The sequence below is a fragment of the Onychostruthus taczanowskii genome, unplaced genomic scaffold (genome assembly GCF_017590055.1).
Source record: "Onychostruthus taczanowskii isolate IOZ18803 unplaced genomic scaffold, ASM1759005v1 scaffold154, whole genome shotgun sequence".
In the NCBI taxonomy this organism is placed as follows: Eukaryota; Metazoa; Chordata; class Aves; order Passeriformes; family Passeridae; genus Onychostruthus; species Onychostruthus taczanowskii.
This window is the reverse complement of record NW_024498730.1, coordinates 688,677-703,998: the sequence shown is the minus strand read 5'-3', so window position 1 is coordinate 703,998 and position 15,322 is coordinate 688,677. Positions and strand designations below refer to the sequence as shown.

General features: G+C 38.1%; 1 protein-coding gene across 1 annotated transcript in view; it reads left to right on the top strand.

Moving 5' to 3' along the window:
- PIP5K1B (phosphatidylinositol-4-phosphate 5-kinase type 1 beta) overlaps positions 1-15,322 on the top strand; it is a 96,258-nt gene that overhangs the window by 46,300 nt on the left and 34,636 nt on the right. The window contains exons 3-5 of the mRNA XM_041399098.1: positions 1,354-1,484; positions 11,510-11,627; positions 15,109-15,261. Of these exons, the coding sequence (XP_041255032.1) occupies positions 1,354-1,484; positions 11,510-11,627; positions 15,109-15,261 (402 nt within the window). The remainder of the gene's footprint in view (positions 1-1,353; positions 1,485-11,509; positions 11,628-15,108; positions 15,262-15,322) is intronic.

Here is a 15,322-nt window from a genome sequence, read left to right as displayed (position 1 = left end):
TTGAGGGGGGCAAGCTGCGGATGTTGTCTGCCTGTGTTTCTCCAAGGCTTTCTCTGTGGTCTCCCACAGCTTCCTGGTGAAGTTGTGTAACAACTCTGCTGGTCATCTTCCTGTCCAGCTGTTGTGTAACAGTCTGGACAAGCTGCCCGTGCAGTGGGTGGGGAACGGACCCACAGGCAGCACCCAGAGTGGGGGTAAATGGCTCCTTTTCCAACTGGCACAGGTGGAGTCCCCCAGGAACTGGTATTGGGCCCAGCGCTGTTTTGTGTCTTCATATATGGTCATGCAGAGCACTCAAAATCACTCAGGGATCAAGTGAGCACTTTGGAAGGGAGAGCCATGCTGGAGGAAAACCTGTGTAGGCTGGAAGAGTGGGCAAAGAAAAGCCTTTTGAAGTTTAGCAAGGACAGGTGTAATCCAGGAGGGCAGCACAGGCTGGGAGCACAAGGCTGAGGAACAGGTCTGGGGAAGGGAACCAGGGAGTCCCAGGGAGCAAAAAACTCAATATGAGTGAGGAGTGTGCTGCTGGAGCAAAGGAGATCAGTGAGATCTTGGGCTGCATCAACAGGGCCATCAGCAGCAGAGATTATCCCATTCCTGTCAGTGTTTGTCAGGCCACACCTGGAATACTGTTGTCTGTTTTGGTCTCTGCTATACAAAAAAGATACGGACAGGCTTGAGAGGGTGGAGAGAAGGGCCACAGAGATGATCAAAGGGCTGAGAAGCCTGATATGTTCGGAGAGGCTGAGAGAGTTGGATTTGCTCAGCCTTGAGAAATGATGGTTGAGGGGAAATTTATCACCATGTTACAGTATCTGAAGGGTGGTTACAAAGACAGAGGCCCTATTTTTACAAGGGGTCACATGGAAAATATGAGGGATAATGGGTTAAAGTTACTCCTGGGAATTTTCAACTTGAACACAAGTGGAAATATTTCACAGTGAAAACAATCAGCCAGTGGAATAAACTCCCCAGAACTGGCGGATTCCCATTTTTGAGATTTGGCTTGACTGGGTGCTTGGCTGTCTTGTCTAGATCATGCTTTTGTCAAGAAAGGTTGAACATAATGGGATAATGGTTGAACCTTTTGAGGTCCCTTCCAACCTGCTATTCTGTAATTCTGTGCTGAGTTAGAACTCCATGTCTAAATTATTTGGGTAATTTGAAAAGTTTCACTTTGTATACAGTGATTCTTTTAAATATTTTAATTCAAAATCACTGAGGTCTAGGTTGTGAAGATGACAGGGTGTTGTAATTATGAAAAGACTCAAAGTGTTTAGCTATAATATTATCGATAAAGAACAGAAATCTGCTTTTAGCGAACTCATGCTTGAATTCTTACTTTTTACACAGACTGCATCCTCGGCTATTAAAGGTGCTATCCAGTTGGGAATAGGATACACAGTAGGAAATCTTACATCAAAGCCAGACAGAGATGTTCTTATGCAAGACTTCTATGTAGTGGAAAGTGTCTTTCTACCAAGGTAAGAATAAGCATGTTGGATTTTTCTCCAATAAAATTTCAAAATTAAACCCTTAACTAGCTATTTTGAACCAGTTTTGTGTTTCAGTTTTAACAAAATCACGTTAGAGTAAGTATAACGTATGAAACTTGAAAATTTTCTGGTCTTCATGTTGTCATTGGAAAGGAAGGTAGAGAGTGAGTTGGAAAGGTCATACTTCATCTGAAGATGTGAGACTTAGCATTTATAGAGGGAAAGTAATTTTAATACTTTCAGTTAAAGGAGTTGTCAATTTGAATTTGAAGTGATTTGTGGATCTGACATTCACATTTGATTAGTTGCTTATTAGTTTCTGAAAATAATACTTGATATTATGTTGAGGGGTTTTAAAAATTTATGAAAATTCAAGTCCTGCCATTTAAAGTATAATATAAAAATTTATGCTACAACATTGCCTTATATTTACATTATAAAATTCTATCCAGGACTCTAGTCTGTGACAACACAGCTTTGCCACCTCAGCTTGTATCACTCTCAAGTTGATGGTATAGAAATTGTAGCAATACAGTTATGCTGATAGGGAAATCAAGGTCATACTGATTTTTTAGTGTTCAGAAGATGAAGTACAGTGCCATGTACCCTTTACAAGTTAGATGTTCTAGCAAGTGATGAAAAAGGTTTAGGAGAAATTTATTTCAAAACCAGGATGACTTACTCTGTTGAGTGTTTTCTGGGTTTTCAGAAGTGCTAAATACAGTCATTTCAGGAGGGACATGCTATCTATGTAATCTTTCCTGGATTTGGGATTGATTTCTATCAATTTTTCGAAGTTTTGTTCAAGTGCAGTTTGAATGCTATTTCATAAGATATTTCAAATAATTTATAATCCCTAGTATTTACTGGTGTCACTAAACCAAGTTGAATTAACAATGTACAAAATAATTGCATACACTTTAAATTTTGGTATTTCCTTATGTAAATTTCCTTTATTTTTGTTGAAGTGAGATATCCTTAAGGAAGAAAAATTCTTATGCGACATGAAGCTTTTGCATTAGTTCCTATTAGTTGAGGGTATTTGTATCCTTGTTTTGGTGTTAATGATAGGGTTTGGGCACAGGTTAGTAAAATTTATCTTGTAGATTAGGTAGATACAGAGAAGTTAACTATATGAATGTGTTTTCATATACTATAATCACAAAATTTTGTTTAAAAAAATCCAGCTTACAGGTGAGAAATTTGCATATCATGTGACAAAGCTTTTATTGGTGAGAAAAATGTCTGCCTATGACAGTGATAGAGGCTTCTGTGGTATGTTTGCTATATAAGCTTTGTTCATGAAAACTAAATGGAACCTACATGCTAAAACTGTTTTATTACATAGCATGGTTTGAGAGAGAAAGTTTATTCTCTTTCTTTTTAAACATAGTTTTAAAGGAACAAGTAAACCAAAATGGTTTGTAGTCCATAGTATTGCATGTGCCTTCTTTCCTGTGAGACTTGCATGCATGTACACACAGAAATGAGATTTACTTGTTTTGTATTGGTATTAAGGAAGAGCAGGGAGACATCCCTTCTGGCTTGAAAAAAACCCAAAAGGCAGAAGGAAGAGACTGATTGCACTAATGCAAAATTGGGTAGAAAAGCTTTAGTAGAAAAGCTTTTCAGACAGTTTCTTATTAAAAAAAAAACTTGGAGGAAAATTAGACAAATTAAAGTAATGGCCAAAGCACTGTAGTTTTGGGTTTAGGTTTGTTTTTTTCTTTTTACATCGCTAGGTAGTAAGCAGTATACAGCATAGTGAGACATTCTGACTGTAACAAAGAACCTCTCCATAAAGAACACTTGTTGGCAACATTGTCTGTGGAACTAAAAGTTTGCTATCTATAGCAGTCTCTTTACATGGCTCTTGGTTTCTTATGCTGATGCACAGAAATGTCCAATTTCAAATCTTTGCTATGTCTCAGTGTAACATCCACTTTTATTTATCTAAATTATATTCAACCAGAAGTATATTACTGTGCATGAATTGTTATACATTAGGATTGCACAAAATCAATACAGGAGTCTTGCTGGTTCAGAGTATTGGAATGTTGTTTCATGATCACATTATGTGGATTGGTCCTGAGTCATGTCAATAGGTAACTTCATTACCCATGTTTGAAGCAAAAAGCAAAGGCTGCACATTCTTTACAGCTGGAACTGCACTCCCAAGGTGCACCTCAGGTGCTCTTCACTTTTACCAAGGGGGGTACCTACTTGTGATGGCAGCTTTGTGAAAAGTAATTACTGTAATGACTTTTTTTTGGTCCCGTTTGGATTGCTCTGGGTTGAAAGCAATTAGTGGAAATTAGTTACAACAGCAGGTGAAATGGGTTTACCTCTACCTGGAAGTACCCTGGAGCGAGCTGAGCTTTGAGTAAACTTTTTGCGGAAGTTTGTAGCTGAAGGAGAACCTAACGGTGCAGCAAGAGTGGTGCTCAAACAGGTACTTACCCAACAAGGAGCAGTATTTTTCCACTTGCTTTGGGTACAATTAATTCATCTGCAATTTCAAACAGCTGTCAGCTGAACTTCCCCCTTCAGTTTGGCAATTTCACAGAAGCCTGACTCATTGCATGGTGTCCTGCTCCACCTTCCTCCCATATTTTCTCAGCCTTACCTGTGTCTGGCAGTGAGGTGAGAGGACTCTGTTTTTCAGTCATAGGCACACCTGCAAAGGGGCATTGTTAAGGTGACAGTGGTAAAATAGACTTAAGCTACTAGAAATGCGATGCAATGCAGCCTGTGCACCAGTGAGCAGAAGAGTGTTATAGCTGCCCTTTTATAGTTAGGGGAAAGTAGTTAACACTTGTTTATGAATTTTACTGGTTGAAGAGAATAGGCTCTGCACACTTCCCAGACCCTGAAATAACCCTCAACTTGTATCTCTGCTTCCGTAGTCATACTGAAGCATTCAGGATTCATTAAGAAGGGAGAAAAATGTCAGGGAAAAAAGTGGTTAGGTCAGATCTGAACATAACTGCTCTGCATATTTTGGGAGCTACTGATGTAAATCAGAAATAACTCCCTGGATTGCAGGCAATTCCTGGTCCAGAGTTACTCTGTAACTGTGTTAAATTGATCAGAGTTTGACCCAGTTAATTTACGTGTTTATTTCTGGAAATGACTTTGAGTGAAGTACAGGTGTCTGTACAGTGGGTGGATTTGAATTGCAAACGTGTTTGCCTTCATTTGCACATTGTAGTAGTGGAGGCCCTTTCATCCCTTTCTCTTCAAGCTCCGCAGGAGTTTGTATAACGTGTTGTTTTTGGAAAACAAGGTATTACTGGAAGCTGCTATAAAGGTGCGCATTGAGAACCACCATACAGATGGAGTTAAAGTAGTACTGTGCAAATTTGCTCCTAGGATGGAGAAACAAAATGCACCCTGCACTGACATACTTGAAGACAGCGTCTGAAGCCTCCACCCTACTCACTGAATAGAGTGAAACCACAAGGGAAACCACTCCAAGTAACCTCTTTTCTGGCTTTTCAACTCTGTTTTGGAAATCCAGCAACAGAGGTGCTTACCTGGTGTTGGTAGTGCTGCAACAGTGGCTGGAGGGTTCGGTGGGAAGGTTGTTCATCCTGCATGTGCTCTCTATGCTCTGTCCTGTGACTAGCTGTGCCAGGCATATTTGTTCCTGTTTTCCTTGGCTGGAAGCAGTTCCCAGTAGCACAATTTGCTTCCAGTTAGTTGTTTGTACAATGTGGCTTCAGCAATATTTTTTAGCCCTTTGACTTGGCGTTGGTGCTGGCTCCAAGTGAGATGGTTGGTTAGAATGCTTCGTTGGTTAGAGTGGCTCATTGCTTGTCTGTAAGCCTAGCTCTGGTAGTCAGTGGTGGCTCAAACTGGTTGCTGGGCCATGAGGCTGTGCAGCTGCTTTTGAGCTGGCAGTGTAGGCAGCTTATTGAGCTCTTCCAGTAGACACGGAAGGAGGTGCATTTTCTGTGGTGGCTGAGAAGCCAAACAGAAGCTGCTCCATTATATCAGTTAATTTTGGCTATGAAGCTTTAGAAATGCAGAACGTTTCAAGCCAGACAGTATGTTTCAGCCTGTGTTTTTGGTGTTCTTAGGTGGAGGCTGCTTCTAAGTACAGCTGTTGAGTTTGACCTTTTTTGCAGTAAGTTGTTAGTCAATCTTATGCACTTCCGTTGCTAATAAGCTTTTATTGCAGGGTCTAGACCCTGCATGTTGACAACAGTTACTACAGTTTCTAATTGAGCTGGGAAGTGTGTTAGATGCTGATGACCTGTATGCACTCTGCAGCTACAGTCTGTATACTGAACTGGTTCATTTACAAATTGCTTTCTTGTGATGCTAATGAAAGATTATTCAAATCTTTCTGCTCTTTAATGTCAGAAGCTTACCATTGTATTTTGATAGCATTTGAATAACAGCCCAAATAAGTAGTCAAAGTTCTAAGAAGGTAAAAACTTTACCTTACTGCCAAGGCCAGTCTGGGTTCTACCCTACATCTAAAACTGAAGTGTATTGCTTTCTTGTATGTTTTTGAGCACTGATTGAGAAAACTGATACTTACCCTTGGAAATATCTTTGTATCAAACCTGTGTCATAGGTTAGCTGATGGACTAAGTAGTGTATTTGTAGTGTAGCATGCTCTACAGCTTTAGTGCGACTGGTATTTGAATGTTCACACTAACGATGAGTTGTGTAATTTACACCATGATATGTGTTTCCTGTGGGCAGTTTCACAAGGAAGATAAAGTGACCTGAATAGTCTGATAAGGTGCTGCTGCTCTTCCTTGGTGCTTTGCTTGCAGAGATGCACAGAATTACTCAAGTTCTGACAAGGTTTTTATGGTTTTTGAGTTGAATGATAGCACAGAGAGGAGGATGCAAAACAATTATTAGAAATGGGGATACTTTGGTGACAAAAGCAAAGTCTGGTATGAATTACTGGACTCAGCTACTTCTGTTACCAATAAATTATTGGTAAACCTGATAACCTGGATAGTTGTATGGTTATGTGGACTGCTTAAAAAACTTTTCAAATACTCTGAGATCCTGTGTTTTGATAGCATTTCCAGTTGGTTGTAAAATAATAATATCTTAGTAATTGTAAGTAAATGCTTCTGTATTCAGCTGTTATGTAGATGTGACTGACTTGACCTGTTTTTAAGTTACTTATTCCTCCTAATTGTATTTCAAAGCTGACTTGCAGGGAACCTCTCAGGACAGCATTTGGTAACTGGAAGTTTAGGAAAATGTAAGTGAGAAAAAAAGATGTTAACACTGGACTTTAACCCACAGTATGAAAAACACAAAAAACACAGACACACCTATTTGTACAGATAAACACGATCCCTACTTCCTCCATGTGGGAAATTACGCTTTCCTGAAATTACATACAGGAAAGGAACATACCAAAGCACTACCTGACCTGCAGCATGTGTTTGATACAGTTTCTAGAGCCGAAACACATTGTGATGAATTTTTAAAAAGCAGCTGTATTCAAGAGCAAATTGGATGCTCTTAGTTTTTAATGTTGAGAGCATTTAAGTTTAGACATTTTATTTTGATTTTACAATCTAAAAAAGAATTGTTGTCACTGAAATAACTGATGTGTTCCTCCTCTTCTTTTTTTATGATACACAAAGGAAAGTTATACACAGGGTCACAACCACAGACTAATTCTTTTGATAACAGCTCCGTCAGAGACTTTGAAAAATCCTCAGTGATGAAGGCTTGCTACCAAGATATGCAGGTGGCTTTCTCTGCCCCTTCAGATAGGTGTGGTATCTCCTGAGTACATCCTACCAGGGTGAGGCCATAGCAAAGAAAAGCTGCCAAGAAATGTGTCTGGGTGTCTTGTTTAGCAACTTTTTACAGCCATGGGGTTAGCCATTAAAAATGTAATTAATTTTACTTCACTTTTAGTTTGAAATTGCACCACCTATGCTTTAAATCCACTCTCAGCATTTACAAAGGGGCAGGCTTAGATGCACATACTGTCATAGGTGTGCTTGATTAAAAAAAAAAAAAAAATTACAATATAAGTATTAAACCAAGCTTGCATTTTAAGCTTAGTATCTCTTCTTTAGCCTATGAATCTTTTGTGGGGTATAACATCTGCAGTTACTAAAATAGCTCATAAATTACAATTGCTGCCTAATCATTCCAAAGCCTGTATTTTGATGTCATAGCTCATATAGAAAGACTTGAATTGCTTAAGATTGCCAGAGCTAATTTTAAAGACTTTGTCTTTGTTTTTCTGGTAGACCTGTGCTTAAAGTAGTTGAGAAGGAAATTACATGGTTACCCCCTTATTATGTCCAAAGCACCATTTTACAAATTTAACTTTTTGCCAATGGATCATGCGCATTTTTTTGTTAAATGTCAAAGATGTAATTGTCCCCTTGAAACTCCCTAGACTGATTAAAAATCGTTATATGTACTGCTTTGCACATACACTTTAATCCCCTGAGAGTGAAACTGTAAAATGCATCAAGAAAATGTGAAGAGAAACTACAGAATAAATTATTTCAATAGCTAATAGACTGGAATGTGAATAATTCTAAATAGGGTAGGGATGTACTTAGATCAAGCATTCTGTACAGTGGAGTGTCTTTTTCCAGAAAGAACAAGGCCATACTCAATTCATACTTGTCATACAAGCTGCAAATTGATAAGAAATTTGAAAGGTTTCCATTCCTGTAAGAAATTACTGGAAGTGAGGGTGCTTTTTCTGTTAGAAGTACCATCAGGAAAACCTTAAAACTATTTTCCAGAGTACTAACAAGAAATCTTAAATTTGTGTCAAGTTTGCTTCATGATTTACAGATCTTACTGTTGGGATCAGTAAGCTATTCTCTTGGTAGTGAAGCTGAAACTAATTCATATGATTAACAGAAACGGGGTATGGTAAAATACTCTGTAGACCTTAAACAGAAGGTGTTTTTAAAGATGATTTTATAAAGAATAAGGAAAGCTGTCTGCATAGTGACATTGTTATATCTGTAATAAAGTATCTGATGTGTTCTAAATACATGGAATTGCCCTCTATGTAGAAGCTGTTCCAAAATAATTGCTCTATTTTGCAATAAATCTCCACTTGCTATGTGTTACTGTGCACCTGCTGACCCAGTGTTGGTCATTTGACTCCATATGCACTTATGAAATGGCTCAGAAATGTCCTATTGTCATAGCGAACCTCCTACCTTCATCTCACCGTAGTGAAGTGACAGTACATGTTCTGGTATAGTAAGAACATGTAGTCTATTTGCTGACATGCTTTCACAGGAGAAGCCTTCAAGTTACAGCTAGAGGAAACAGATTTATAAAAGTGTTTAGTACTGAAACGTAAAACTTAATAAAAAAGTTTAGATGCTTTATATTCCCTGACAATTATGTGATACTTCAGTAGAGAACACTCTGTTCTATTATTTTCTGCATCTTATGACAATTAAATGCATTTACAAGTATGACCCCAGGTTTCCAGTGTAACTATATGACCACTGGGGCATCCTCATATTGTACAAAATTTCAATGAGTCACAGCCAGCTATATAAAACTTAATGTCTGACAAATCTAGCAGTGTTCTGAGCAGTAGAAAGGCCTTATGAAAGAGCATTAGTCTATCTTAACTGTAAAGAACCACTACTATCTTCAGTTTGTATCCTACTGATTTCCATTTTTAACTCTATAATGGAACAATAAGTCATATGTGGACTTGATTTTGATATCTTGGAGTCAGTCTGAAGTAAATATAGAGTGATCAGAGGAGTTCTTTAGGACTAGGTAGCCTTCACTATTTACTTAGGGTTTGGTGCTCCAAGAAGCAGCAGTATTCTATTGTCTTCATATGTATGTCATCCACAAGCATCTTTTTATGTGTGAATTCAAGAAAGAAATCGGTTTGATTTTTTTTTCCTCCTTTCATCTCCTGTTCAAGAGTCTGAAATGTTACACATTTCTGGAGACTGAGAAATCTTGTTCACCTGCTGTCATGGAAACTGTTCAGTTGTGTGGGGTTTGGCAGCACAGGGGCAGCTAGGTGGGTTGAGTAGGCTTCTGTCATCAAACTGTTATTAATGAAAAGTGGCAAGCTCATATGACAAATACTAATTGTACAGGATAAAAGCTCTTAAATTCCTTCATTATATTTAATTTTTATTCATTATCTTTTTCGGGAATGTTGCTTAAGATTTATTGCTTTTCATATCTGTGTGAATTTGTAGCCTTTTTTTCTTTTAGGTGTCCTTTGGATATTCTTTTTACCAAGCATAATGATACATTCTGCATTACTGAATAATTTAGTTACAGTAAATGAGTCAAGAAGTGCTGGAAAAGCTTATTTCAGCAACTGTGTCAAGTCTTGGATTTTGTATTTCTGTATTTATCAAACCATTCAGACACTGGCCAAACTGATAAAAACAGTAAAACAGAACAGCATTTTACTGTTATCAAGGAAAGTTGAACAAACAGCACAATCTTGGAGAAATAAATAAAGGCAAACTGAAGTAAGGCAAAACACAAGCAGGATGCCAGCTCAGCTCTACAACGCTGGCAAAGTAGAAGTTGTGCAAAGCAATGATATTGCACTTAGTCAGAAGCAGAGGTCAAGGAACAGCCACATAGAAAGGACACCGGACACTGAAGACAGACCCCAAAGAATCAGATAAAGACTTCCACTAAGGGGTGTGATTGTGTCAAATGAAGTCAAGTAAGTGGGGATAGCTAATTAATATATAATCAGTGTGTATCATAAAAACTTTATTCACATGACTCTCAGGGCACTTGATTAGAGGAAAGATTCCCAGAGTGACCAGCATGCTGTAATAAAAGCCTACTTTCTAATATGCTAATAAAAATGTGCTAGAAAGTTTCTATCTTGCTGATTCCAGTACCAAAACTTTGTCTTAAAGGTGTTCTTGTTTGTTTTGAAATCGCAATGTAGAACTTTATTCTTCTGCTTAAAAGACCTCTCTCATTTTCTATCATAAATGAATCCATGGGCAGCGGGTTTGGTTTTTTTTTTTAAATCTAGCAGCATTTTGCTGCTGACCTTTATCTTATATCTAGTATTAATCTCAAGAGTTTTGTAACTCAAGCTAAAAATAGAGCATGGTGATAAATATAAAACAAGGGAAAGGGCTAAGCAGTACAGGTAGCAGACAGGAGGAGCTGGAAACCATAAAGTAGCAGGAAAGCCATGACATAGTCACTACCACAGGAACATGGTGGGATGAGCAGAGTGCTGCACTGGATGGCTACAAGCTCTTCAGTAGGGACAGGCAAGGAAGGAGAGGTGGTGGGGTGGCTCTGTACATTAGGAAGGGTTTGACTGTACAGAGCTCAAGGCTAGTGATGAGAAGGTTGAGTGCCTGTGGGTGACAATCAGGGGGAAGGCTGAAAAGGCAGGTATCCTAGTGGGAGTCTGCTATAGACCCCCCAACCAGGATGAGGAGGTGGAGGAACTATTCTATAATGTGATGGTGATGTTTCATGATTGTCAGCCCTTGTTCTTGTGGGTGACTTTAACCTGCCAGATGTCTGCTGGAAATTCAGCACAGGAGAGGAGGCAGTCTAGGAGATTCCTGGAGTGTGTGAACTGCTCACACATCTGGGAAATGAGCCTACCAGGGGAGCTACCCTGCTGAATCTGCTGCTTACGGAGAAGGGCTCGTGGGAGACACTGTGGTTGGAGCCATCTTGAGCACAGCAACCATGACACAAGAGTTTTCAATACTCAGGGGTGTCAGCAAAATCTTGGACTTCTGGAGGGCAGACTTTGTTCATGTTTAAACGTGATCTTTATGCAAATGCCTACAGGTGATAGAAATAGTTATTTCCTTTAAGGTGAGAAAAAGGAATTTGCTGGCAGTGTCTCTCACGGACATTTCTATTAGTGGTTAATGATGATAGAGAGGTTTATCTGCATTTATGCTCTTTTCTCAGCAGGGAAACGGTCAAGCTAGGCAGCTTAGTGAAACTAGCTGCTAATAATTACTCAGTAATTTGGTTTGGTTTGTTTTTGTTTTCAGTGAAGGGAGCAATCTTACCCCTGCTCATCATTACCCTGACTTCAGATTTAAGACATATGCACCTCTTGCCTTCCGATATTTCAGAGAACTTTTTGGTATCAAGCCTGATGACTATTTGGTAAGAGCCTGCAGTTTTCCTTTGAGTTACAAATTATTATAAAGCATACTAGTTTCATTGTGGCAGAAAGGGATTCTTAAAGGGTGACCAAATCAGTAAGAAATGTTATGTGTGGAGGGGTATATAACTAGTGAATATTTTTAGTGGTGGCAAAAATTTTAATTATTTATCTTTGAGACAATTTGTATAAAATACATGTTTTGTTAATTGACTAGAGCAACATCCATGTCATTCAGATAATTTTTCTAGAGAAGTTATGATCAGTAGTTTGCGACTTTTATTGATTCAGTTCTAATTAAGTACTTCTGTGTGATTTGTGTCACTTACACACATCATTACAAAGTGAAGTCTGCAAATGTTCCTGTCTAGCTTTGAGGCACATGGATGACAGACTAAAAATGAAGCATTTTAGAATGCCTCCTTTGTTCTTTCTATTTTATAAATTGAAGATTTATTCTTTCACAGTGTTCAGTTTACACTAGAAAAAGTTACAAATTTGCTGACATTGTAAAAGCAGGCTTTACTTGGTGGAACCACTTTGTATACTGCTGGAACGAGTGTTCGCTGTTTTATTTCTCCTGTAGTTCTGCTTTTGGAAGGGTAGGGTGAATGCTGAGCTGGATTGTCTTCTAGATGTTTGTCCATCTTCTAGATGTTTGCCCAGTGTTTGGTTTGTTTCATGGTGGGTCACCCAAGAAATCAGAGTCCTGCTACAAATTAGCAAGTTTATATGTAATTTTTTGAATGAGCTTTAAAATCCTCTTGTTCTATTATTGATAGCAGCTTCTTTAAGACCAAAAGAATTTGAAAGGGCTTGGGTGAATAAAACAGAAAAAATTATTGAATGGTTCTAAAATATTAATATATTAATAAATATATTGATTAATACTAAATAGTTTCTTTTCTGTTCAAGTGTGCTATAATGGGTTTTTCTTCCTAGTGAACAATAAGCCTGAAAGCAAAACTTAGCTGGTTTTGGTTTTATTTAAGTTTAATGTGGGTGTCTTATTTTAATTCTTTAGTGCCATGTGTGGATTTTGTGTTAGTAGTCCTCATCACCATAGTTATATATGAAAAAAGATAATTAATTTGAATCATAAATGGTAGTAGCAAAGAAATAAAGTTGTTTGCGAATTTTATAAATCAGAGTCATAGAATGGTTTCAGTTGGAAAGGGCTCAAACATGATTTATTTCCAACTTCACTGCCATGGGCAAGGACATCTTCCCCTTCATTAGGTTGCTCAAAGCACCATCCAGCCTGGTATTGAACAATTCTAGAGATGGGGCTTCCACAACTTCTCTAGACCACAGATTCCAGCACCTCACCATCCTTAGAGTGAAGAATTTCTTTCTTCCATTGACCACAACTCTTAGAGTATGACCAATTCCTTATCCTCTGAGTTATCCATCCATCAAATCTATGCCTCTCCAGCTTAGAGACAAGGACGTCATTGGTGACAGTTGTGTCATTATGTAATGTGCTATTTATCTTATCTCTTTTTATGGTCTGGGTAAAAGCTGAAGTATGTGGGCTGTGTTGCCAGCTGCTAAAAGGACTGTGATTCCTAGAGCAAAGTTATTATCACCTGCAACTTCTTTTCCACCTAAGGAAGCTTTTGCAGTAGCAGAAGTTAGAGTCAAAGACTGCATGCTGTGAATAGGATTTGTGACAGTCCTTTTAAGTACAAAAAGACTATTCCCTGAGGGAAGTTACTAGTAAAGACAATTTGTTGCAGATTCTTTTTTCTCTTGGCACAGGAAAACACACAAGTGGTATGTAGTAAGTAGTAAATGATTGTCCAGCTGTTGCTGAAGGGCATGTGAAGTAAAATAAGAAGAGCACAAATAACAGCAAGCATATCTGAGTTGTTAATCTGAAGTGACAAAGCTCAAGATTCAAAGCTACACCTTTTCCAAGGAGGATGAGCTGTAACACACTGTGGGAGTCAGACAGGATAACAAGTGTAAATACATTTGAACAGCTGCTAGAATTAAATTAGCACTGTAAACCTCTTGGAGTGGTGTCATTTTGCAGGGAAACTTCTTGATCATAAATACTCACTTGTCAGGCTCTGGGGGATTTTCTTACCTTTTGGTTTTGATCTGCCTTTTAGAGGTGTCCAGTCAAAACTAGCTGGGCCCTTTGTATAGCAGCATTTGGTGGGGGACTTTTTTACAGAAATGCATACTACTGGAAGATTACCAATGCAGAGTGTAGGTCAATGTTTGTGCTTATTTTATACTGTTCTACTGAGCTTTAATGTTTAGGATAATTGCATTCAAATGTTTATGACTGTCACAGTTACTCATTAAGAGTTAAATATTTTGGCAAGAAAAATGCAATTGCTGCAGTACAACTGCTGTTTTGGTCTAAAGGTTTGTAGTGTTACAGATTGGTATGGCCATTCTGTCTGTAGAAAATTGCAACTATAGAATTAAAAAGAAAGGTATTTTCTATTACTTGGAATTGAGTATAAGCAGGGAGAAGAAATATTTATATATCATGTAAAATTCTCTTAAAAATTATAAGCCTTAGCTGGAGCTAGGACAAGATGCACTAAGGCAATAGCATGACCCTATAGGAAACATGCTTCTTTAGTTCAAGTGCTCATAAAAGAACATGTTTATTAGATTTTCTGGTATCACTGCTTTCAAGTTTAATATAGATAGATTTTTCTATGTTTTTGAGCTGAATGTCAGCTCTCCATATAATTTGGATCAAGTTTGGAATAGTGGACAGTTAATAAATGTACATTAGTGTCTGTAAAAGTATGGTTCTACTAATAAGGCATAGTCTTTGGTGTCTTTTTCCTCCTTAGTGTGATTGTAATTCTTAATGTGTCCTGTGGAAAAGGAAGCCTGTCTAAATACGCAATGTAATGGTCCTTCAAATTCCAGTTTTTCTTGTTTACTGGTATTGGGTTTTTTTCCTTTTCAAGTGGTTTTCAATCATAAACCAAGTAAAATATTTTTAAAATCAGTAACTATACTAAAATTAGTAGCTATAGCTATACCAAGTTTATCAGTCTAACAGTTTCAATCCCAGTTGCACAGGATTTGCCTATTTGCCTATAATGAGAAACCTCTACTCCCAGTTTACTTTTCTACCATCTTGTACCTTTCTTTAAAAAAATGAATGTGAAAAGTAAACAGGTCCAGTGAAAATGTGTTCTCAAAGCTTTTGACTCAGAATTTGTTATGCTGACAGCATGGAGATCAACTCCTTCCACATCAACCACTGGCTTCATTCCAAAGGAACCTGTTGCTTTGGAACATGAAGAAGGATTATATGCTCAGCTGCCAGCTGCTGCTCCATGGTTGGGCAGCATGCCTGGGTAGTGGCCTCCCAAACCTCAGCCAGCAGCAGCAGTGCTGCTACATGATTCTCTTGTGACTACTTGAACCTGCAGTTCTTCATATTAAACTTGTGTTTGGGTAATGCACGCATTGGCAGTGAAAAGCAATTTTTGTCTCTTCCAGTACTCAATCTGCAGTGAACCTTTAATTGAATTATCCAACCCAGGTGCCAGTGGGTCTTTATTTTTTGTAACTAGTGGTGACGAATTCATCATCAAAACAGTTCAACACAAAGAAGCTGAGTTTCTTCAGAAGCTCTTGCCAGGTTATTATATGGTAAGTAATTGAAGACTTTATTTTAAATCTATTTCTCCTGTTTCATGTCACTTCTGAAGAT